General features: G+C 38.7%; 1 protein-coding gene across 1 annotated transcript in view; it reads right to left on the bottom strand.

Moving 5' to 3' along the window:
- ANKRD31 (ankyrin repeat domain 31) overlaps positions 1-19,368 on the bottom strand; it is a 159,039-nt gene extending 139,671 nt beyond the window's left edge. Inside the window, exons 1-3 of the mRNA XM_023729515.1 lie at positions 19,084-19,368; positions 7,588-7,661; positions 5,187-5,296 (exon numbers count right to left, since the gene is read on the bottom strand). Of these exons, the coding sequence (XP_023585283.1) occupies positions 5,187-5,296; positions 7,588-7,661; positions 19,084-19,187 (288 nt within the window). The 5' untranslated portion in view covers positions 19,188-19,368. The remainder of the gene's footprint in view (positions 1-5,186; positions 5,297-7,587; positions 7,662-19,083) is intronic.
- Between the last annotated feature and the right edge of the window lie 5,590 nt (positions 19,369-24,958).

The raw sequence follows: 24,958 nt of genomic DNA, 5'->3' as shown, positions 1-24,958 counted from the left end.
TTTGTCTGCTTTTTGCTTCAACTCTTGGATAACTCTGAATATTAGAGATTTGAATTCTCTATCAGGTAGTTCTAGTGCCTTTTCTTCTACTGGAAAGTCATCTGGTATTTTATTTTGGATGTCTACTGGAACCATCATGTTCTTTTTTTAATATGTTTTGATATTGTTTGCTGCTTCGGGACATTCAGTGGTTATTTTCCTTGTTTACTGATTGTAGATTTATTTATTTCATCCTGCTTTTTTATTTGGTTATGTCTGAGCAGGTGGGCTGTGCATTCTTTGCTGTTTGTTCGTCTGTGGGCACCGTACTTTTAGGCTCCTTGTCCAATCAGCAGGGTCAGTCGCTCAGCTATGGTGAAGCAGGGCAGGGCCAGCTGAAAGGGAGATGCTGGGATGGTTTGTTTGTGGCACGTACTACGGCCGACAGGCCAGGCCGGGAATCAATGCAGGGCATGTTCCAGTATGCCATGCCTGTGCTGCTCGGGGATGTGATGTTCAGCGCATGCTGCAGGTAGGCAGGAAGTGGGGGGGGGGATTGGGATGTGTAGAGCTAAAGCGGGTATAGGAAAGAGGAGAGAGAAGAGAGAGAAACAGGCGCCAAAAACAAACAAACAGAAAAGAGTGCTAGGGGACCTTGCCACTGGATGGAGCGATGAGAGACTGAGAAATGGAGAAAAACAAGAAGAAAAAAAAGGTAAAAGAAAAATAAATAAATAAAAATTAGAAAAGAAAAGAAAAGCCCCCAGGGATCCCACTGGTGCAGTTGTGAAGACTGAGGAAGTGGCTCCAAGGCTGGGAAGTACAGCCTGGCTAGAAGAGGTAGAGGTGTCACACACCATCAGGTATTCAGGAGACAGGAAGAGATGGTAAGTATAGAGAGACAAGAAACTGAGAAATGAAGAAAGACGAAAAGGGCAAAAGAGAGGAAACAATCAACAAACATTTTAAAACTCCTCTATATCATGAGGTCTTTCCCTTCTCACACAGGAAAGGAAAAAAAAAAAAAAAAAAAAAAAGAAGAAAAAGGAAATGCACCCAGGGATCCCACTGTGCAGCTGTGCAGACTGACAAAGTAGCTTCCAAGCCATGCAGTATAGCCCGGCTAAAAAGGGCTCCCAAGCCGGGAAAGGAAAAAGAAAACAAAGAAACAAAAAGCCCCAGGGATCCCACCAGCGCAGCAGCACGGGCCAGGAAGCAGTTCCACAGTTGAGTGGTATTTCACAGCCTTTCAGGAAGAAGCAAAGACTGCCCATGGAGCCAGGTATTTGACAGAAAGGAAGAGGAGGTGGTGAGAGGTATGGAAAAAAATAAAAGAAGCGGAAAAAAGCAACACCAGCAACAAACGATACTCCGGGAGCCAGCCAGCAAGGGCGGGTGGAATCCAAGCCGTGCAGGGATGAAGCCAGTGTCTCCTGGCCAAGAGACTGTAGCTGCAGGAAGCAGAGGAGGCCGAGCTGGGGGTGAAGAAGGGTGGGGGGTGGGAAAGCGTATATCGCTGGTTACTAGTGGTTCTGTCTCCTGCTGGAGGCTCCGTGAAGCTGCTTTCCCATACTCTGTGTTCGCCAATCTCCGACAGGAGTCCAAGATGGCAAATCTGGCTCCATTAGCTGATAGGGGACCTCTGCATGTATCTCTCCTCGCTCTCTCTTCTTTGACAGTTTCTTATTCTATTTCGTGCTTGGCTGAGTTCTTTATCTCTTCATTTGATGCTTAAGGTTTCAGGATTGACATTTGTCTCTGTTTGACTTAGTTTTTCGGGTCTTTGCTGTGGAGGGACAGCGTGGTGCTTCTGTCTATAGTGCCATGTTGCCTGGAAGTCTCACTAAGTGTTTTAATAACCTTGATGAATTGCTGATAACATTTGCTTAAAATACCTTTCTCTCAGACTGAGGTACCCATGGGTTATACAGAGAGAGATACAGATATTTGGTTATTTATATGGATATTTTCAATACTTGTAAATATCCACATACAGGCAGTTCTCTACTTATGACGGGGTTCAGTTCCTATGATTACTCCATCTTAAGTTGGTTCTGACGTAAGTCGAATACCTCATTTTTTTTTCCATTATCATTGCCTTTTATTATCAGTATCTTTATAAATCCCATCTTTATTTGTCTTTCATGGTTGGAAACATTACATCTGAGAATGACAACATCAGCAAATTACATACTGCAAGATCATATGTAGTACGTACTACTAACCATAAGATGTCCAAAAAAAAAAAAAAGAATGGTTGGAAGTACTGTTTGTCATAACTCAAATATGTTATAAGTCAGGAACTAGCTGTTATTGCCTTTTGTAGGGTTTCACTGGGACATATGGCACCATCTCCATACTGCTTCAGTGTCTTTAAATGCTGAAATGATAATTTTACATTCCACTCAATAGTATCTAAATACAAATTAAATACAATGATTTAACCACTGAATGAGAACTGTCTTTACCGTGTTTGAGTCAGGCCAGACTTTTAATCCCACCCCTTCCCAGAAATATTCCTAAGCCATTGCAACTTCTGGGCAGATACAGCAATTCTAAGGCCCTAAGAATTGAAGCCGACCAAGATAAGTTAAAAAGTTGGGAAAACACTACCAACAGCATTAATAATCAGCTCCGTAGAGTCAAAATGTTCCCGAAGTTTTCAAAAACCACCCTGCATTTGAGAGGCCCAGGTATTTATGCCTCAGAGAAGCAGCTAGTGGGAGAGGATGTTACCTGACTCTGCAGCGCATATATTAACAATTCTCCACAAGTTCTAGCTTTATCAACCCCAACTCTTTTTCCATTACATGCTCATCAAACAAACTTGTGGTTGTTCATTTCCCTTTCAAGGTTCCCTTCAAAGTTCATTTTAACTGATTTCACCTCCACATATTGATAGGGAATGGAAGTGAAGGCTTCAGAAAGGGGGAGGAAAGTGAGATTCAACTTTGATTCACAACTCTCAGATACAGAGTCCTGGATTTCAGAGAGTGGAATGTGGAGGAAGCAGCCAGCTGGTAATAACCTCATCACTGAATTAACCATTATACCTTATCAAACAAGTATCTTCCAGACATCCAAATATTGATTATAATGAGATTTGTGATGCCCCCAATCATGATATACACCAATGTTCCCAATTATCTCTCCAGGAATATTACTAAATTTTCAAAACAAAGTCAAAATCCATCCATGCAAAGCTTAAAACCCACTTTCCATATACAGAGCACCTGTGAAGAAATGGGAGAGGTATTGCAAGATCAAACAAAAGGATGAGTATGGAAATATTTTAAGAGATTGGTGCCTATATTTTGAAAAACTATAATGTTGTATATCAAATCAGAGATCCTCTATTTCTTCATAGTTTATATCCTTATTATTTCTAAAATAGTCTTCTTTTAAGTTGAAATGTCAATATTGCATTGAGGAAAAATTTATTTGGGAATCTGTTTAGTAATTATTTAGAAATCTGACTCAAGCTGTAAAGCAATATATATTTCCTCTTTAAATAACTCTAGGAAAGCACCTTTTCTGTTTTCTCTATTTGATAAAATCAACTTGTTTTATACAGTTAAATTTCTAAAGGTTCATTTTCAGAGAAGTAAAATCTGTGTGAAAGTAGCGATATTTGTCAGTTTAGGAGATAGTATTAATTGAAAATTTACTACATATGGTTAAACACTTGGGTTATAGGATCTAAATTTGCTGTCGAAAAAAGGGAGGCAGGGAGAAGTTAAATGAGAATAAAATATCTATTTTACTCTCAATGAATTTCCATGAAAGTGAAAAAAGAGGGACAAATATTAATTACTTCATTTGTCCTTCTTATTCTAATTTTAAGAAGCCCTGGTGGCACAGTGGTTAAGTGCTCAGCTGTTAACCAAAATGTCAGCCATTTGAACCCACCAGCCGCTCCCCAGGAGAAAGATGTGACAGCCTGCTTCTGTAAAGATTACAACCTTGGAAACCCTCTGGAGCAGTTCTACCCAGTCTCATAGGGTTGCTATGAGTCGGAATTGACTCAGTGGCAACATGTTGTTTGGTTTATCCTAATCTTCCATCAATCCCATAACGAGCAGTGGTTAATTTGCTATCTAACGATAAACCTTTGAAAGATACACTCATTAACTCTTCAACTCTTCATTCAACTCCTCTAAAGCAACTGTTCCAAGCTGGCTGATCATCAGAAATTACTTGGGAGGGCTTTTGAAAAACAGAGATTCCCACGTTCCACCCACATATGGGTGTGGGAGTCCGTATTTTTAAAAAAGCTATCCAAATGCATGTGATAATAAAGCTTTCAAAACCACTGTTCTGAGATAGTTAATCATTTAGAAATGCTTCAGAAAAAAATGAAGAGAAATATTTCTCATTTCGTGGTTACCGAAGCAAAGGAAAAAAACGTTTTTTTTTCCTTAACTAAGGCACTGCAAAACTGATTTTTAAACAAATTATTAGAAAAAAATTAGTAGAAACCAAATACAGATACCTCAGCTTCAAAGAAGAAATATTTGGTGTTGAATTTTCTCTTATATCTTCCTAGGTACAATATTAAATACACCCTCACAGTCATACTTTGGAACTGCTGTCAGCCATCTTCTCTGCTATTAAAATGTACTTTTCTTCCCTTTCATTCCTTAAGACTTCGTAAGTATCTCTGATTAGCTAATATATTTATGCCAAGGTGCTAACTGAATTACTCCTTTATCTTTCCCCAGGGTGTCTGCATTAAAAACAGCAAATAAATAAAAATTCTTAGGATATGTGTGTACACACACACACACTCACAGACATGAAGGACAACAGACGAACCTTTTCAGTGACCCATATCTCAAATTATAATACACACACTAGTACCTTCTTCACAAATTTAAGATGATCTCTGACACACAAGGTAGATGAAAATCATAACTTATATCTTACTTTACCCTTCTGTTCCCCTTACCGACACACCTCTACCAGAAAGAAACATAAAATGCATAAGAGGAGAAAAGGAAACATTTTAAAACCCCCTCCTAAAATAATTGGCTTTCATCAAAGTTGCAGCAAAGAAATAGAATGACTGGTTAAGAAAGAGGAAAACACTGAATAAGAGAAGAATGAAGTAAATAATAGACAAAAAGCATTATCATCATTAATTTGCCACTCTCAGAGATAGCATTTCCATCCTTAATTAGCACGCATTCAGTCAATATGCAACACACCTGTAAGACTGTATCCTCACTAAGAGCAGGCATCATCTTACTGGTATTCATTTGCTCTTGTGGATGCTCTCTGAGTTTAAACCCAAGTTGAATCTCAGGAGAAGGCATGCCTAGAATGAAATATAGTCATAAATCATTTGTAACAGCTTTATTGCTCTGCTTTGACAATGAACCAAGGATTTTATTAACATTGAAAAATGTCATTAAAAATCATTCTGTAAATCATAATTTCTTAACTGTCACTTTTATGTGTCAAGGTTTTTGAATCATTAATTGGGGGGAAATGTACATACTACATTGAACAAAATAATATTTGGTATTTCTTTCAGGATCAATAATGCAAAGTACATGTCTAGAAAATTATATAGATTTAAGTCCCATTAAAAAGAATCTTTCTTCCTTTTTTTTTTTTTTTAACTTCTTTTAGGTCATTTTTTAAAACTCATAATGCTAGTACATAACCCAAGAAAAACCAGACTTTCTGTTCCCAAGATGGCAAACTGAGCCAATATCTTAACTTTTCATCCCCCAGCCCCAAGTTCCTAAGGAAATATCCAAAGAACTGTATTTTTTTTAATGACTACTTAAAAAAAAGAGAGAGCAAATATACCATCTATAGATCAGAAGATTGGACTGGATTAAAAAAAAAAAATCAGTGGTTAAGAGCTGCCACTCAACATAGGAAAAGGAAGGGACTCCCTCAGAAGTAACTATATGGATTTCCCCATTGGAACCCCAGAAAACTGCCAGCTCAGAGCGGAGATCTAACTAAAAACAAAATGCCTCACAGTTAGAAGAAAGTAAATTAGAATCACAGAGTAAAGCCTCACACTTCACTGAGCTTGCTATTTGTACCAAAGAAGCTTAGGACAAATGTTGTAGCCACCTACTCTATCTAAGGTGATACCTTCCCTACCAGATACAGAAACATGCTAAAAGCTAAGGATGATAAAATAATGTAGTGATGGTGCAGGAATATCAGATACATCACTGAAGCTAAACAAAGGGAGAGACCAATGTATATATATGAGATATTAATACATGGCAAAAATGGCATTTTAAACAGTTGCAAAAAGATGGATTATTCAAGAAATAATATTGAGGCACTTGGTTAGCCATTTGAAAAAATAAAGTTAGAGCCCTACCTTTCCCATATGCCAAAATATTATAAACAGGTTAAAGAAATAAATATAAAAAATAGAAATACAATAAATGGAAATAAAGAAAAATATTTTTATGGTCTTGAGGCAGGTAAAGTATTTCTAAAGTTGACAGAAAACCAAGAAATCCTAAGAGAAAAGACTGACAGATTTTACTATAAAAAAAATTAAAATTTATGCACTACAAAAGATATTATGAATAAAGTTTTAAAATAACCAGCAAACTGGGTAAAACTGTTATATACATGACAAAGGTTTGCTATCTTTAATATATAAAATGATCTTATATAAGAAAGAGAAATACGCAATTCACACATACAAAATAACTATGAATGATAAACATTAAAATATGCCCAACCTCAGTATTCTTCAAAAAAGCAAATTAAAACAGACACTTTTTACTTACCAAAGAAAGTATGTACTGTATTGGGTCTAGAGGGGAAAAGTCATCTTTGGTGGTGGTGGTGGGGGGGCAATCTATGTCAAAATTTGACATGTGCACACCGTTTAAAAGCAAACCTATACTTAGTTATTCCAATGAAATAATCAGAAAAGTAGGAAAAGGTACAAGTACTAGGATATTCATATTCGTAATAGTATTAAGTGAAAAACACCATAAATATCATCAATTCATTAAGGGTATATTAATACAATGGCATATGTAGCAATTTAAAAAGCTGAGGTAGATCAATGTAGACCAGGAAAGAAATATATGTAATATGACACCAATTATAAAAAAAAGACATTTATATTGGCATACAAAAGTCTGGAAGGATATATAAATACTAAATATTGGCAATTTTTAGGAGTGAAATTATAAAGCAGAGTAGGGGGTGGGACCTTTTACTTTGTATAATGTAACAATTTGTATATTAAAAATATTTTTACTTCTAATAATTATAAAAAATAACAAAGGTCTATCCAGCTAGAAAAGGAAAAAAAAAAAAAGAAATGAAATTTTAAAAAATTTGATTGGAATATTAGAACAGATCTCTAACTCCTTACTGGTGGTACTTTATACATCATAAGAACACATTCTGGGGACCAGTATTACACATTATCCCTTCCAATTACATGTAGGAAAAACTGCTCCAAGGTGAAACTCTAACTTGCCATTGGGGTATCAGGTGAGATGAAGCATAGTGAAGGGACTAAATAAAAAGGAGATGTTAATGAAGTAATAATACTTTGGAAAATAAATTAATAATACTTTGGAATTAGTGAGAAGAATCATTTCTTACCTTTGCACATTCCACTCATACCAGGATGGAGACTGGATTCAGATTTCAGAGACATGTCTTGATCAAAGAGTAACCTTTCAGATACCAAAAAAGAAGGCACAGGTTGTTATCAAGTTTCTTTAAAGAAAAGCTGCCATATTTTTCCAGAAATGTACAATTTAATCAAAATTATGCAAGATAAAATATAAAGACTCATTTATATGGTCATGTTCATTTTTACAAATATTCTGTTACTATTTTTGGAATTTTAAGGGTAAGGGACAAATGTCAGTATGGTTTCTGAACAGAGATGAAATAAGGCAATCACATGAGAGACCGGTGCTGGTGGTTTTTTTCCCTTCGGATTTCTCTACGCCACAGAGAAACTGAGATTAAAATCCTAGGATTAGCTCTGAATGTATATTTTCATAACATGGAATGACAAAATTCTTTTAATTTCTGGATACACTTTTTACTATGTGCTAGACAGCACCGAAGTAACAAAGAGAGAAAAGACACAATCCTCGCCCTAAAGAAGCTCCAAATCTAGTGAGGGATACAGAACTAATAATTAGCAATGATACACTGTGGTGAGTAAGCTACTAGACAGGCTTAAATATCATCTTTTCTACTTAAAAGAAAACTTTTGAGAATCCAAGAATGCAACAGTGAATCATCTGTACTAAGGCATACTTATATGATTTGGTATTAAGTTTTTATTTTTTTTTTTTTTACTTCTTACCTATGGAAAATATCAAATATCAATAAATTAAAAAAAAAAAGAAAAGAAAGAATAGTATATCCATCATCTTGTTTCAACAATTATCAGTTCATAGCCAATCCTGTTTCCTTTATAATTTCCCTGGCACTCCCTCTACCCCCTGCTGACCTCCCCCTGGATTATTTCAAAAGTAAATTCTGGACATCTTATTTTATTTCATCTGTAAATATTTCAGTACGTAACTCTAAAAGATAAGGACTCTTTTCCAATATAACCATAATAATAACACCTTTTAAAAAATAACCGTAACTATTACACCTTAAAAAAAGTCAATAATTCCTTTATATTATCAAATTTACAGCCTCTAAAATGGTATTTGTGCTCTTGTGTAACCAACCCCCTCCTTTGAGTGTGGGCTGGAGCCAGTGACTCTTCTAATGAAGAGAATATAGCAAACATGTTGGGCTATTACTTCAGAGACTAGGTTACAAAAAGACACTGGCTTCTATCTTGCTCTACCTCTCCTATTCTCTTGCTTCCTGCCTCTGGTGGAAGCCAGTTTGCCATACTGTGAACTGCCATATGGAGAAACCTACATGGCAAGAAACTAGGGGAGGCCTCTGGTCAGTAGTCAGCAAGGAACTGAGGCATCGGTCCAACAGCCAATGGGGAACCAAATCCTGCCAACAGCTGTATGAGTGAGCTAGAAGACACACTCTTTCAGTCAAGCCTTGAGATGAATGCAGCCTGTGAGAGACCCTCAGCCACAGTACTCAGTTAAGCCGAGCCTAGATTCCTGACCCAAGGAAACTATAATAAACGTTTGTGGTTGTAAGGCAGTAAATTTTGAAGCTGTTACACAGTAAACAGACAACTTCACATTTCCCCAACTGTCTCTTTGTACAGTTGTTTTGTTCAAATCAGGATCCAAACAAACGGTAGAAAACCTAGCCAAAAAAGAAAGTACAACTAAGAACATAGAAATCTCCTGTAAATCTACCTGTATTAAGACTTTGGTGTATTTCCTTTGAACGTTCTCTCTATGGAGGTTTGTATGTATGTAACGTTGCAAAAGAAATCGTCTAAATTCCTGATGGATAAGAATCAGGATCAGCACAAAACTGGTTCCTATGAGGTGAAGGTCAGACATACCTCCACTTTCCAACTTTTTCACCATTTCTTACACTAGCCGTTCCCCCCACGGTATTCTGCAGGGTTCAATAATTCGTTGCAATGGCCACACAGAACTCATAGACCGTACTCAGAGTTATGTGATTTATTAGGGAAGAAACAGCTAAAACTCACGATCAAGAAGCACATAGCCAAGGTCTGGATGTCTCCCAAAGTGTAGAACACATCCTTCCTTCTTCAGTGCAGGGCAGCTTCCAACCAGGACAGCTCTTTCAGTGCTCTCCGCCCTTGGGCCTCCCCGTTGTAGGCCTCTCTTGCTGCTAACTGGTCTAGCTCATAGCCAGTGTAGCAGTCCACTCAGCCATGAAGGCCATCTCTGTCATGCAGGCCCTTTCTCAGTCCTGTAGGCCCTCTTTCAGCCCTGCAGGCCCTCTTAGTCACTGGCTCTGCTGCTGGGCCCCTTCCAGGCCTCTGCTGCCTTCAATATTACAGCACTTGACCTGTACTACAGCTCTCAGGAGGTTCCCCATGTAGGAACCCTGGGTCCAAATTACTCCGCTTCAGGCTCTTCTTGGTCTTGAGGTTCCCTCTTCCCCATCTCTATCTCTGTGGGGTTGGCAGCTTATATAACCAATGTCAATTTCAAGGCCTGGCCGTCTCAGAAGGCCCATGAGTCAACCAATCCTCTAGATGGACCACAAGTTGCTCAATCCTACTACTGAGTGATTTTACACACTACCTTTCCAACTAGTAAATCGACCAGTCCCTGCAAGGTAAGTAAAACAGACCAATCACAGGGTAGTCTGAGGACCAACCAATCATTTTTGACAGAATCACAAACCCAGGGCCAGAAAGGCCATATATAAGAGAAACCAACCGCACAGCACAGTGTGTGCGCGCACGTGCATGTGTGCACGAGTGACTAAAAATTCTTTTTATAAAATTTTAGTCAATCTTTATATTCAGAAGCTACATTTTTCATCCAACATTGTATTTAAAAATTTCTAATGTCATTAAAATTCTTCTCAAAACTGTTAAATATTGATACTACTCCATTATCATATAATGCTTAATTAATTTAAGCATTATAGGATTCTAAAACATTTAGTTTGTTTTTAATTTTTTGTTACTGCAAATTGCTCTGACATAAATTTCCTTATACATAATTTTTGGGTTTTATTTTATTTATTTATTTATTTATTTTACTATTTCCTAAAAGAAAAATGAAGAAAGTTAGGGTCAGAAAAATTATTCATAACAGTCAGCAAATGAACTGAAAATAACCTTGATTTCCTGATTCTAACTACATCAAATCTGTTGTAAAAGACCTCTTTAAGGTGCTAAAAAGCAGAAATGTCACTTTAAGGACTAAAGTAAACCTGACCCAAGCCATGGTATTTTCAATCGCCTCATACACATATGAAAGCTGGACAATGAATATGGAAAACCAAAGAAGAATCGATGCCTTTGAATTATGGTGTTGGCAAAGAATATTCAATATACCATGGACTGCCAGAAGAATGAACAAATCTGTCTCAGAAAAAGTACAGCCAGAATGCTCCTTAGATGCGAGGATAGCAAAACTTCGTCTCAGGTACTTTGGACATATTATCAGGAGGGACCAGTTCCTGGAGAAGGACATCATGCTTGGTAGAATAGAGGGTCAGTGGAAAAAAAGGAAAACCTTCAACAACATAGACTGACACAGCCGCTGCAACAATGGGCTCAAAACATAGCAGTCATTGTGAGGATGGTGCAGGACTGGGCAGTGTTTTGTCCTATTGTACAGAGGGTCGCTATGAGTTGGAACCAACTCAACGGCACCTAACAACAACAATTACATCAATAACGAACATGCCAAAAGTTACTACTTCATTATGAATGCAGTATTTTAATAATAAAATATAACTGAAATACTAGAAAATTGAAATACTGTTAACTATTTACTATAGCAGAGGGGAAAATTAGCTGATTGAGTGAAAGGAAAAATTTCAAGCAAATCTGACTGAAGACTTCAAACAATTTTCACTGCTTTTTTAAAAGTACAGGGAAATTTCTAATGACAATTAGGGTTTCAGTTTTATACATTATCAAAATTTTAACAGCACAGAGTTCTAATGCCATGCTGAGCCTTTCATTCTTAAAAAATCTAATTAAAATATCCTTTCAGTGTAACAGTTCTAAAAATAGTACTTGGCACCATCTGCCTTACTTAGTGGAATACCTTCTATTTTGACATAGATCCTGACCAAAAATGTTGCTTCCTTAATCTAATTTAATACGGTTATTAAGTCTATGTCTCCTTGTACTTTGCTTTCATTTCCACCTTCCCCCAAGAGTATTTTAATGTCTTTTGTAACAGGTATTTTCTATCTAGACAATTCACATGAAGACAGGGTTGGTCTGTCTTGGGGGATAGAGTTAACACCCATCTTACAGGCTAATTATGTTGAATTAACCTTTTACTGTATCCAATCAGGAGCCCTGGTGGCACAGTGGTTAGGAGCTATGGCTTCTAACCAAAAGGTTGGCAGTTTGAATCTACCAGCGGCTCCTTGGAAACCCTATAGGCCGTTCGTTCTACTCTGTCCTACAGGGTCACTATGAGTCAGAATTGACTTGGTGGCAATGGGTTTGGTTTGGTTTTTTTGTATGCAATTACAATATTCAGAGGATATAATCTGACCTTAACATATATAAAAAATCCATTTAACAATGAGCTGTCTTATAAGGTGGTCCTGTTTAAGTATACTGCGTATTAACTTGGAATATAGCTCTTAAAGTTTTGAGCAGTTAACATTTTCAGAAGATGAGACAGAAAATAAGGACTGGTAAAAAGTTCCCAGGCACATATAAGAAAATGAATCCTGCCTCTTTGAATACAAATCACAGACAAAATCCTATTAGTCATTAACTTGAATTTTTACAAAGGATTAGTAGCAACACCTACAGAGCCACAACAAGGATTGGATGTATACTGGAACAAGATTTCCAGAGGCAGAGCTAGGACCAAGACCAGGTTCTCAAAGAGAGTTTTTTCCTACAAGTTAATGCCTGGCATCCTGCCTCTTTGAAAGCCTTGCCTTTTCAGGCCCCAAAGGTCACCAAATCCTTTCTCAGTTCTTAGCAAAAAGACTTCAGTAGGTGCAACATATTTTAAGAATTACTTAGCTATGCAAAACTGTACAATGTTCGGCCTGTTGAGGATCTTTACTAGACCCTGTACTTCTCATTCCAAAATTGAGAGCTTGTGCATGAAAAACAGCTGGTATGAACTGCATACAATTAAGCAAAGAAGATGAAGGAAAAAAAAAAAAAAAAACTAGGATTCAGCCCCAGCTCTGCTTAGACTGTGACTGAACTGCCATGCCAATAAAAAGAAGAGGAGTTAATTTTTAACTTTGGGCTATGAGGTATGAAAGGATGATATTTCCATGGCACTGCAGAAGAGTATTTAAAAATGAATCAGAAGGAAAAAAAAGATTGGCCACTCAAGATAGAATAAGCCATCTATCTATAGCCTATTTCTCTACTTATTACAACTAAAAACTCTGGACAGAATATAAAAGACAACTATCTGAGAACTCTGAAAAGCAAATAATAGCAGGTGGATTGGAGAATCAAAATCTAAATAACAATCTGTAATGGGGTGAGTTTCATTGTTTTTTGGGGTTTGGGCGCCCCCTTCCCTTGGTCTTTTTTTTTTTTTTTTTTGTCTCTTGGCTTTGATCCAAGTGCAGGCCAATTCCCGGAGCTGTGCAGTGAGTGTGAGCCACAAAAACTCCAGAAGAAATCTTCTACATCTATCCAGAAGACTGGGAAAAAGGAAAAAGGTCCCTCTATGCCAGAGGGTGTGAAAAGAATCCTTGAGTTTTATTTTTTTCCCCTCTCCTTCATCTCCCAGGCCTGTCCCAAAGCCAGGCCCTACCTCAGAGCTGTACTGCCACCATCTGTGGCAGCACAGGCACTTAAAACCTGAGAGAAAACCTGCCTCTCTAGCCAGAGAAACCGGAAAAAGGGGCCTATCCAGTCGGAAGAGTGTGGGGAGAATCCCTTTATTTTTTTTTAGTCTCTCTTTTCTTAACACGGAGCCTTGGTGGTGCAGTGGTTAAGAGCTTGGCTGCTAACCAAAAGGTGGGTAGTTTGAATCCACTAGCCACTCCTTGGAAACGCTACGGGGCAGTTCTACTCTGTCCTATAGGGTCACTATGAGTGGGAATCAACTCTACGGCAATGGATTTGGTTTTTGAGTTGGGTTTTCTTAACACTTTGCCCTGAAGGTGGCCCCAGTTGCAAAGAACAGCTCGACAATGCAGAAGGCTAACACTCTGAGAGAAACCTATCTTTCTGGTCAGATGAACCAGCCAGTATACATATGGAGAGAGGAGAAGGAAGAATCCAGGAGAAGAGAGAACTGGAAAAAGAGAATCACCTAACTCTGTATATGATCTAACATAAGTCCCGGGTTCAACCCTAAGCTGTCCATCTGCACAGAAGAGCCAAAGAAGCATAACAAAGGCTTACAGAACTGAACTATGACGTTAACTACTGTCCAAGTCCCAGAATAACCCAAGTGGTACATGCATCAGGCAGACTCAAGCACAATAGTTACGGTTTGGAAAACTGGAATGATACTGTGACCAGCACCCACAGAAGATGAACTAGAACTTGCAATCTAACCCTAATCAGGTTGACTGCTTCTAAAAACAAATAAGAATCAACACTCTCCACAGGATTTTAACAGGACCAAAAATGTATAACACTATATTCAAAATGTTCAAGATATAATCCAGAATCACTCAACATGTAAAAACCAGGAAAATCTGACCAATTCTCACGGGAAGATACAATCAACAGATGCCCAGATGTTGGAATTATAAGACAAAGACTTTAAAGCATTTATTATAACCATCCTCTCTGAGGTAAAGGTGAATACTAGTCAAATGAATGGAAAGACTGAAGTCCTTAGCAGAGAAATAAAAACTATAAAAGAGAAACAAATGCAAATTTAGAAAATTACAATATCTGAAATAAGAAATTCAGTGGATGAGCTCAATAACAGATTGGATATTACAAGGGAAAGAGTAAGTGAACTTGAAGCTAGATCAATAAAAATTATACAGTCTGAAGAACTGACAGAAAAATATTGAAAAAAATAAACAGAGCCTCAGGGACCTGGGAGACCAAATGAAAAGGTCTAGCATTCATGTCATTGAAATTCCAGGAGAAGAGAAAGAGATTGGTGCAGAAAAAAATATCTGAGGAAACAGTGGCTGAAAACTTACCAAATTCAGTGGAAGACATAAACTCACAGATTCAAGAAGCTCAGTGAACCCCAAACAGGAAAAAAAAGAAAAGAAAATCATGCCCAGACATATCATAATCAAACTGCTAAAAACTAAAAACAAAAAAATTTTGAAAGCAAACAGAGAAAAGACATAGTACTACAAATGAGGGAGTGGTGATTCGAATGACAGTGGATTTCTCACCTGAAATCATGGCGGCCAAAGGACAGTAGAACAGCATCTTTAAAATGCTGAAAGAAAAGAACTCAGAATTCTATATTCAGCGAAAATATCCTTTAGAAATGAAGATAAAATAAAGACACTCTAAGATGAAGAGCAACTAAGAGAATTTTTCATCAACAGACCTGTCCTAGAAGAAGTGATAAAGGAAGTTTTTCAGGCTTAAGAGAAATGATACCAGAGGAAAACTTGAAAATTCAGGAATGGAAGAAGAGCAACAGAAATTAGAAATATTTTTTCTTCTTTATTTCTTTAAAATAGGGACAACTATTGAAAGCAAAAATTGTAATATTGTGGGGGGGATCCAATATATGTTGGTGATACTATAAAATAAAGGAGGGAGGGGAAAGGAACCTATATGATTATAAGGCCTCAGTGTTTTACCTAAAGTGGTAAAATAATAACTCTAAATATTTAGACTACAAAAACTAGGTATGTAAATTATAATCCTTAGAACAACCACTAAAAAAAGTACAAAAAAAGAGAGCAAAATAGAAAATAAATAATACAATGGTAGACCTGAATCTAACTTATCAATACTTACATTACATTGGTATCAACATACCAATTAAAACACACAAATCCAAAACCAAAAATCCGTTGCCATCAAGTCAGTTCCAACTCATAGCAACCCCACATGTTAAAGAGCAGAACCAAACTCTATAAGGCTTTCTTGGCTGTAATCTTTACGGAGACAGATTGCCAACTCTTTATTTCACAGTGCCACTGGGTTGGTTGGAACTGGCAAACTTTCAGTTTGCAGACAAGCGCAAACCCACATAGTCAAAGATTGGATTTTAAAAAATAACTAGACCCAGCTACATGCTGTCTAAAAATATCTACTTTAAATACAATGATATAGAAAGGTTACAAGTAAAAGGATGGAAAAAAGATATACCAGGAAAACAAGAATTAAAAGAAAACTAGAGTAACCATACTAGTATCAGACAAAGTAGACCGTAGAACAAAGGAAATTATCAGCAATAAGGAGGGATGTTATGTAATAATAAAAGGGTCAATTCACCAACGACAAACCTAAGAACAAATTACCAAAACTACTCAAACTCAATCAAGAAAAATAGATAACCTGAAAGCCCTATATGTGTCAAAGAAATTGAATCTGTGGTTAAAAACAGGCTAGTTCTAAAATTTATATGGAAAGATGAATAAGAATAACTGAAACAACTGTGAAAAAGAAGACTAAAGTTAGAGGATTCACACTACCTGATTTCAAGACTTAACTACTAAAAAAAAAAAACCAAATCCGTTGCTGTTGAGTCTATTCCAACTCATAGCAACCCTAAAGGACAGAGCTGCTCCATATGGTTTCCAAGGCTATAAATCTTTATGGAAGCAGACTGATACATCTTTCTTCCGAAGAGCAGCTGGTGGGTTTGAACTGCCGACGTTTCAGTTAGCAGCCAAGTGATTCAACCACTACGCCAGCAGGGCTCCTAGACTTACTATACAGCTACAATAATCAAGACAGGGTGATACATGTGAAAGGATACTGTGATGGTTAATTTTATGTGTCAACTTGGCTAGGCCATAGTTCCCAGTGGTTTGGCCAAACACTAGTCTAGTTGTTACCATGGAATAGTTACATACGACTAAATCAGTTGGCCTTGGGTAGAGAAGATTACCTTCTGTAATGTGATGTAATGCAATCACCTTCCATAATGCAATCTATTGTAATACAATCAATCAATCAGCTGAAGTTATACCAGTGTACAGTGGATCCGAAACCTAATTACTTCTGAGTTACATGGCCAGAATAGACACAGAGAGACCCACACACTGGGTAAGACAGATAACATATGAGGACTGTCTATAAGCAAAGGAATGCCAAAAATCATGGGCAGACACCAGAAATCAGGAGAAAGGCTCACAAAAGAAATCAACACATCTAAGACCTTGATTGGGATTTTTAGCCTCCAGAACTGTGAGAAAATAAATTTCCATTCTTTAAAGCCAACCACTTGTGGTGTTTCTGTTATGACAGCATTAGGTAACTAGACAAATACACATAGATCAATGGAATAGAGAGTCCAAAAATAGACCCACACAAATATGGTCTATTGATTTTTGATAAAAGTAGAAGTGAGACAGGCAGCCTCAGAGCTCAGCCCTTCTAAGAGACACCTGCTCTGGCTTATCCTCCTACACCAAGCAAAATAGGCCACACATTCTTCTGAAATTGTCCTTGACAAGATAACTACAGATGGCCATAGCTGGCCTCAACTGGTTTTAGCAGGTTTTCAACACTATCTTAGCACTTTAAGTGACCTATTAACTCATTAAGTGCAAAATACATATAAACACCCTTCCTCTGGGTAGAGACTTAAAATGCTAATGAAAGAAGATTGACCACTTCTTCCATCCATCCCAGGTGTCTTAGTCATCTAGTGCTGCTATAACAGAAATACCACAAGTGGATGGCTTTAATAAACAAAAGTTTATTCTCTCACAGTCTAATAGGCTAGAAGTGCAAATTCAGGGCACCAGCTCCAGGGGAATGCTTTTTCTGTTGGCTATGGAGGAAAATCCTTGTCATCAATCTTCCCCTGGACTAGGAGTTTCTCTACGCAGGAACCACGAGTCCAAAGGATGTGCTCTGCTCCCGGCACTGCTTTCTTGGTGGTATGAGGTACCCTCTGTCTCTCTGCTAACTTCTCTCTTTTATATCACAAAAGAGATTGGCTCAAAACACAATCCAATGTTGGAGACTGAGTCCTGCCTCATGAACATAACTGCCGCCTATCCCACCTCATTAACATCATAGAAGTAGGATTTATAACACATAGGAAAATCATATAAGATGACAAAATGGTGGACAATCACGCAATACTGAGAATCATGGCCTAGCCAAATTGATACACGTATTTTTGGGGATACAATTCAATCCATGACACCGGGGAATCAAACCCTTGTCTAAATAAAATGCATAGTCATCCCCAAGCTCTGGACTCCTGCACGAAGGTTGGTCCTGAAAATTTATAATAAAGATATTACATTTCCTTGTCTGCTCTCTGTAAAAGGCTGCCTCCCCAAGCTGCCTGTGAGTAGTCTTGGAGGCAGCAGCCCCGACTGCTCCTTTCCTTCCATAATCAAACAAATGTGCCTTTCTACTCTCCCACCTCGGCCTCTTGTTTATTGGCTGTAATGAGTCACACCCAGCAAAACCTGGGGTTTCCAACCAGCAACACAAGGGCAATTCAATGGAGGAAGGACAGTCTTTTCCACAAATGGTGCAGCAACACTTAGACATTCATATGCAAATAGACGAACCCTTAATCTATAATTCACACCACACACAAAGTTAATTTAAAATGGATCATAAAATCAAATCAAACCCGTTTCCATCAAGTCTTTCCAACACATGCCACAGTGCTATATCCTACATCTGTGCCTTTACGTATTTAGTTTTCTTGGCCTAGAATGCCTCTTCATCTGAGTACTTCCTAACCCACCTTCAAGCCTCTATTCAGGAGTCAACCTTGGTCAACTCTAAAGCCCACCTAGGTTGAAATTAGAGTCCCTCTGGGTTCCTAAACCACCTTGAACATACCTTAGTCCCTAGACTTCTCATATTATACTGAAGTTGTCTGTTTACGTGTCTTTCCTGGCCTATAGGTTTCTCAAAGGCCGTGGACTCATCTTGTCCATCTTTTCCCTGCATCTAGCACAGAGGACATGTTCAATAAAGGCCTTGATAAACTTAACTACTAATGTTTTATTACAAAACTATCCGTGTCCGGTTTGGCAGGATTCAGTTACCCCCATCACACATCCTTTCCCCAGAGAAATTCTGTTAAATGCATTTGAGGAGTTTAAACCCAAGACTTTTTTGCCTATGCCCCAGTCCAGCAGGAAAAGGCTTTTGAAAAAATGCCACAAATCCACCGACTATAAACCTCATTTTGTCCTAAATTACGGGGGTGAGGGTGGGGGGGCTTGTTTATTTACAAGTTCTTAGCTCAGGAAGGGCTGTCTGACTTAGCTTCCCTCCTGCACACAAGTATACGACCTGCTGGTAACAATTTCTACTCAGAACTCCTACGCCCTCAGGGGGCACTACCCCGCCGGTGGCCAGGCCTGGGAGCGCGAGGTTGTAGGAGCTACGGCCTTAATGGTGGTCACCTTCTCCAGGGCAGCTCCTCGTCTTCCAGGTCGCTATCCATCACTGACCCCTCTATCATGGTTTCATCACTGTCCCAGTCCGGGGCCTGGGCGCCTTCCTCCATCTTCGCCTCGCACTCGGAGTCTTTTCGCACTACTTCGCTAACTCCCCACTTCGACAAAAAAAAGGCGTTCTGAAGGCCTGGGTAATTGTGAGTTAAAAAAAAATAACAATAAAATTCTTGGCGGGGGCAGGGCCCCGCAGTGCGGGATGAAGGCACTGAAAAGGTTGCGAGGTCGTCCACGTCACACAGACCGTCCCGGTCGGTCGCCTCGCCGCCTGCCGCCAGGAAGCGGCAGCCGCGCGCCACACGTCTGAACCGCGCGCCGCGTGCGGCTCCGCCCCCGACTCCCGGGGCCGGAAGTGGTAGGCGGCGCGCGCCCGCCTGCGGCGGATTCCATGGCCGCGCGGGCGAGGCTCCCCAAGCCGCCGGATCTGTGCGGTTTCCCGTGCTACTTCACTGAACCGAGGGAGGATCGAGATTGCGGCCGCGGGTAGCAGAAAGGCGTCTGTGCCGCAGAAACACCGCACGAGGAACCAGCCTAACGCCATTGGGTTAGTTGAGTCAGGTTGCTTGCAGGGCAGGAGCACTGTCTGTGTGAAACCCAGACCGTGATAGAGGTGCCAGCTCCGCCCGACGTTGCAGTGCGGATATGACTTACATTCTGAATTTGTGAGCCATTAGACCCGAAGGGTGCTTTGCAGTGCACCTAATGCTTCCTTTCTCCTAATCCCTTTGACACCTCTCCCACATGTCCTCTGAGGTGGGTAAAACTGATATGTTTATGAGTTTTTAGATCAGGAATTTGAATTTAGAAAGGCCAAGTGAGATGTTCAGGCCAAGAGGGCGCCCCTTCCGCGTAGCAAGCGTTTTGGATTCACCTTGGAATCTCCTGTGCCTAGCACATAGTAGGTTTTTTAAAGGTTTGTCAAATAAATGGATGGCACTAGGGTTTTCTGACTCCCAAATCCAATGCCCTTTTCGCTGTATGGAGTGGCTTTGCCATTGTTATTAATTTTTTAATTATTTAAAATCATATTCAAAGCGCTACTGTTTAAAAGTCTATAATTATCTTTTAAACTTACTGGAGTAGTCCTCACCTTAGCCCTGGTGGCGCGTTGGTTAAGAGCTTGGCTGCTAACCGAAGGGTCGGCAGTTCAAATCCACCAGCCGGTCCTTGGAAACTATGCAGCAGTTTTACTCTGTTCTGTAGGGCCGCTATGAGTTGGAATCGACTCGACGGCGACGGTTCTTTTAGCACTTTAAAGTAGGCAACCAAAAACCAAACCAAACCCAACCCGTTGCCCTGGAGTCAATTCTGACTCATAGTGAGTGACCCTATAGGACAAAGTAGAACTGTCCCATAGGGTTTCTGAGGCTGTAATTTGTCCAGAAGCAGACAGCCACATCTTTCCCAGAGCATGGCTTCCAACCGCTAGCCTTTTGGTTAGCAGCAGAGTCCTTTAACTTCACCACCAGGGCTCCTTCCTGTTGGGATCAATCGATTCAAAATCATGGCAGAACCCCATGTGTGTCAGAGTAGAACTGTGTCCATTAGGTTTTTAATGGATCATTTTTTCAGAAGTAGATTGTCAGAACTTTCTGATGAGGCACCTCTGGGTTGACTGGAACCTCCAACCTTTTGGGTAGCAGCCAAGTATATTTGAACTAGACGTCTTTGTTTCTTTCACACCTCTCCACCTGTATCCTCTATACTTAAATCAGACCTAAAATTTTATCAGCTCTCCTACTTACCTACACTTTTGATCATCTAGCTCTGCTGTCGCTTTTTTTTAAGTATAAGTGATTGCAAGCAGTGTAGGTGGTGCAAACCCAAGAAAAGACATGGGTAGCTCCAAATTGTTCTAGACCTTCCGTTAATAGTAGCACTTGCTCCAAGACATCTAGTAACTTTAGTTAAGTATAGAACACTTATAAGTCCGAAATTCAAATTTGTTTTTAAAATGCTTTCTCCTTTGGTGGAACAGAGTCAAGGTATTTTTGCATCTTCAGTTCCCTTGTTATTTTATTAGAGGGAGGTTGCCAAGATTCAAAGCATAAAAAAGGAATGGCAGAGATGATCCTCATAAATATTAGTGTGATTTTAAAGGAACTTTTTCTTGTTTTTATAAAAATCCAAAGGTTTCAGTGCAGGACAGAGGTGGAAGAATGGATGGGAGATCTGTGTTAGGAATCTAGGTTGCAAATGACAAAAAAATACATTTCAAATGGTTAAAGCAGATAAAAAGAGTGAGTTGAGACACGTAACTGAAAGTCCAGGTGTGCTAGGACCTTTCAGGTATGACAGGATCCAGATACTCAAACAATATTGAAAGGAAATATAGCTCAGTTTTCTTTTGAATTAGCTTCATTCTTGGGTTTTTTCTTTTTAGGTGGTGATCTGGATGGTCACTAGGGAGTCCCCAAATTAAAACGTCATTCTCTTTATGAGGCCAAAATGTGTTATTCATCTTTATCTTAAGCCTTGGCCTTTGAAAGGCAAAAAAGCCAAATGGCTGCTTTAGGCCTTCTAACTTCTCTATGCTTATGACATCCCTACGCAGGATCATTGATTAGGTCATGTATTAAATCTGTTGCTGTTGAGTCAATTCCAGTTTATGGCTAACCCATGTGTTTTCAGAGTAGAACTGTGCTCCATCGGATTTTCAAAGGCTGATTTTTTGGAAGTAGATCACCCAGCCTTTCTTCCGAGGTGCCTCTGGGTAGACTCGAACCTCTAACCTCTCAGCATTTTTACTGTTTGCATCACCTGGGGACTCCAGGTCATTTATCAAAAAAAACCCAAACCCGTTGCTGTTGATTCCGACTCATAGCAACCCTATAGGACAGAGTAGAACTGCCCCATAATGTTTCCAAGGCTTTAATGTTTACAGAAACAGACTGCCACATCTTTCTCCTGTGGAGCGGCTGGTGGGTTGGAACCGCCAACCTTTCAGTTAGCAGCCAAGCACTTAATCACTGTGCCACCAGGGCTCCTGGGGCATGTATAGTTACCATCTAATTGGTGTAACAATGCCAGTATTACATCCCAACAAGATATGTCATTGAGATTAATTTTTAACTTCTAAATTACCCTTTCAAGTGTTTTGGAATCTGGATGTAACTTGGAGTGAAAATCTCCGTATGTACTTTATATGGTGATATTCTGTTGATAAGATGAAGTCTAAGTATATATTATTGCTGTAATTGTGAAAGCTATTAATTTCATATTCAAAAACAGTTAAAAACATTCAAATGGATTGAAATATATCAAATATATAAAAATCCAGCACTTCATTAAAAAATAATAATTGACTACTTTTGGAGGTTGCTGTTGTTGTTAGGTGCCATGGAGTCTGTTCTGACTCATTGCAACCCTGTGTACAACAGAACGAAACACTGCCCGATCCTGTGCCATCCTCATGATCGTTGCTGTGTTTAAGCCTATTGTTCCAGCCACTGTGTCAGTCCATCTTGTTCAGAGTCTTCCTCTTTTTCAATGACCCTCTACTTTACCAAGCATGATGTCCTTCTCTAGGGACTGATCCCTCCTGATAACATGTCCAAAGCACTTAAGACGAAGTCTTGCCATTCTTAATTCTAAGAAGCATTCTGGCTGTACTTCTTCCGAGACGGACTTGTTCGTTCTTCTGGCAGTCCGTGGTATACTCAGTATTCTTCACCAACACCATAATTGAAAGGCATCAGTTTTGCTTCGGTCTTCCTTATTCACTGTCCAGCTTTCTCATGCGTATGAGGCGATTGAAAATACCATGGCTTGGGTCAGGAGCACCTTAGTCATCAAAGTGCTACCCATTGCCGTCGAGTCAATTCCGACTCATAATAACCCTATAGGACAGAGTAGAACTGCCCCATAGGGTTTTCAAGGAGCAGGTGGTAGATTAAAACTGCTGACCTTTTAGTTAGCAGCCCAACTCTTAACCACTGTGCCACCAGGGCTCCCTTCAAAGTGCTAGGATCAGTTATTCTAAAAATTAAGTAAGGGAAAAAATAAGCACTTATCCTGTCTTTCCTACACAATCTGTATTTCAGGGTAACCAAAGAGTTGAGGAAAAATCCTTCATTACAGAAAAATCATAGCTAACAAATAACAGGAGGTATGATAGTATTAGAAAAATCACCATTTTGCAACCTGTGAAACAATGACTCAAGGCAATGATCATCAGTAGCTGCTAAAAAATGAGTCAGTCAAAGACTGATGATATAATGGATGTATCAGGCTGACAACACGTAAATCCACTGATCAGTCTTAACATCATTAAAAATTAGACAACTAGATTTTATACTCTTCCTTGTGTGATACAATAGGAGTACATGTCACTACCTATGAAGTATTCTAGGCCAAAAAAAAAAGTAAAAAATCTGAATCTAGTCAAGCCTCTAGATCTAAGTATCAATTATAGAAAATACGGAGAGAAGAGGTAGAGAAATCTGTTAAAACAACACTGAAAGGATAAAATTAACCAAATCCAGAATGTGGGAAATCCTATTGGACAAATTACCTGGGTTCTTTAAATAATTAAATATCATGGGCTTAAAAAGGAGGGAGTGGAAGCTTTTTTGATTAAAAGAGATTAAAGAAGAAAAAAAATCAAGTTAAGGAAAATAGATCAATAAAAATATAATATGAATGTAAGTATTACTAATTACTAAATTGCTGATACAAATGCTAATACATAGTACATTAGCCAGAAAACCTTGAGAAGAGCATTAATCCTTTTTAAACCAGTAAATATTTGTAAAAAATTTTGTAATACAAAGCAGAATAAAAAGAAATTGGAGTATATGAAAAATAGTTTTGTGTACTAAATTCATAAGATTAAACCAAGTGATCTTTAAGAACTGAAATTAAATCTGAATTACTTGATTCCGTTTAGGCTGTAAGTCTTTCAGGAAAAAGTCCTATTTGGGAATTCTTTGGCTGTCATAAAGATAAATTAAAAGTGAATGTCAGCTCTGTAATCTCAGATTTTAATGAGGAAGAAAAATACAAAATTACGTCCAGTAGCATCCATGCTAAACCACAAATGGCAGTGAGGCTCAGTGCCCTGAAGGAGAGCTGAGAATAAGAACCCTCACTTTACTTCCTTTGCTTTATAGTAGATGAAACAGACAATAAACAAGCAATAAACAAGATAACTCAGAGGATGATGTGTGCTTGAAAGAAATAAACAGATTGCTGAGATGGAGAGTATGGTCAGAGAAGGCCTCTCTGAGGAGGTGCCGTTTGATGTAAGACCTAAATAAAGTCAAAGGCTATCAGCCATCCTAAAAGAATGGGAAGGAGACCTGGGTGCCTGGAGCTGGGAGTAAGGAAGATGGTATGAGATGAAACTTGAGCACTAAGCAGGAAGTAGATTATGTACAATGTGTAAGGCAGTGAGACTTGCTTGAAAGTGTGGGTTTAGAAAAAGAAGTCTAATTATTTTGTAGTTACATGATGTGTTTTGCTTTTATAATTAAAATTTTTCCCTGCTGATAGCTTCCTGTCATTTATACCTGATAGCTTCTTCAGAAATTAAAATTTCATGAAAGATTTCTTATGTTTATCATAAATATAACACAACATGAATCTCAGAATAAATCCAATAATAAAGCTATGTAAGTGTTTTACCAAGTATTTTGTGATAAGTTATTTTAAAATACATTTTCCAAAAGAACCTTCATTTTCTCAAAGACTTAGATATTTTTTATAAAAATGATGCTGGTCCATTAACCCAGGCAATTCAGTTTCTGTATAGCACAAATTAGGAGGACTGTTGTATGAATAAAAAAATGAATATAACCTGAAAAATCAGGATACCTGATACCCT

This window comes from Trichechus manatus, unplaced genomic scaffold (genome assembly GCF_000243295.1).
Source record: "Trichechus manatus latirostris isolate Lorelei unplaced genomic scaffold, TriManLat1.0 scaffold00029, whole genome shotgun sequence".
Classification (NCBI taxonomy): Eukaryota; Metazoa; Chordata; class Mammalia; order Sirenia; family Trichechidae; genus Trichechus; species Trichechus manatus.
This window is presented reverse-complemented; position numbering and strand designations above follow the sequence as displayed.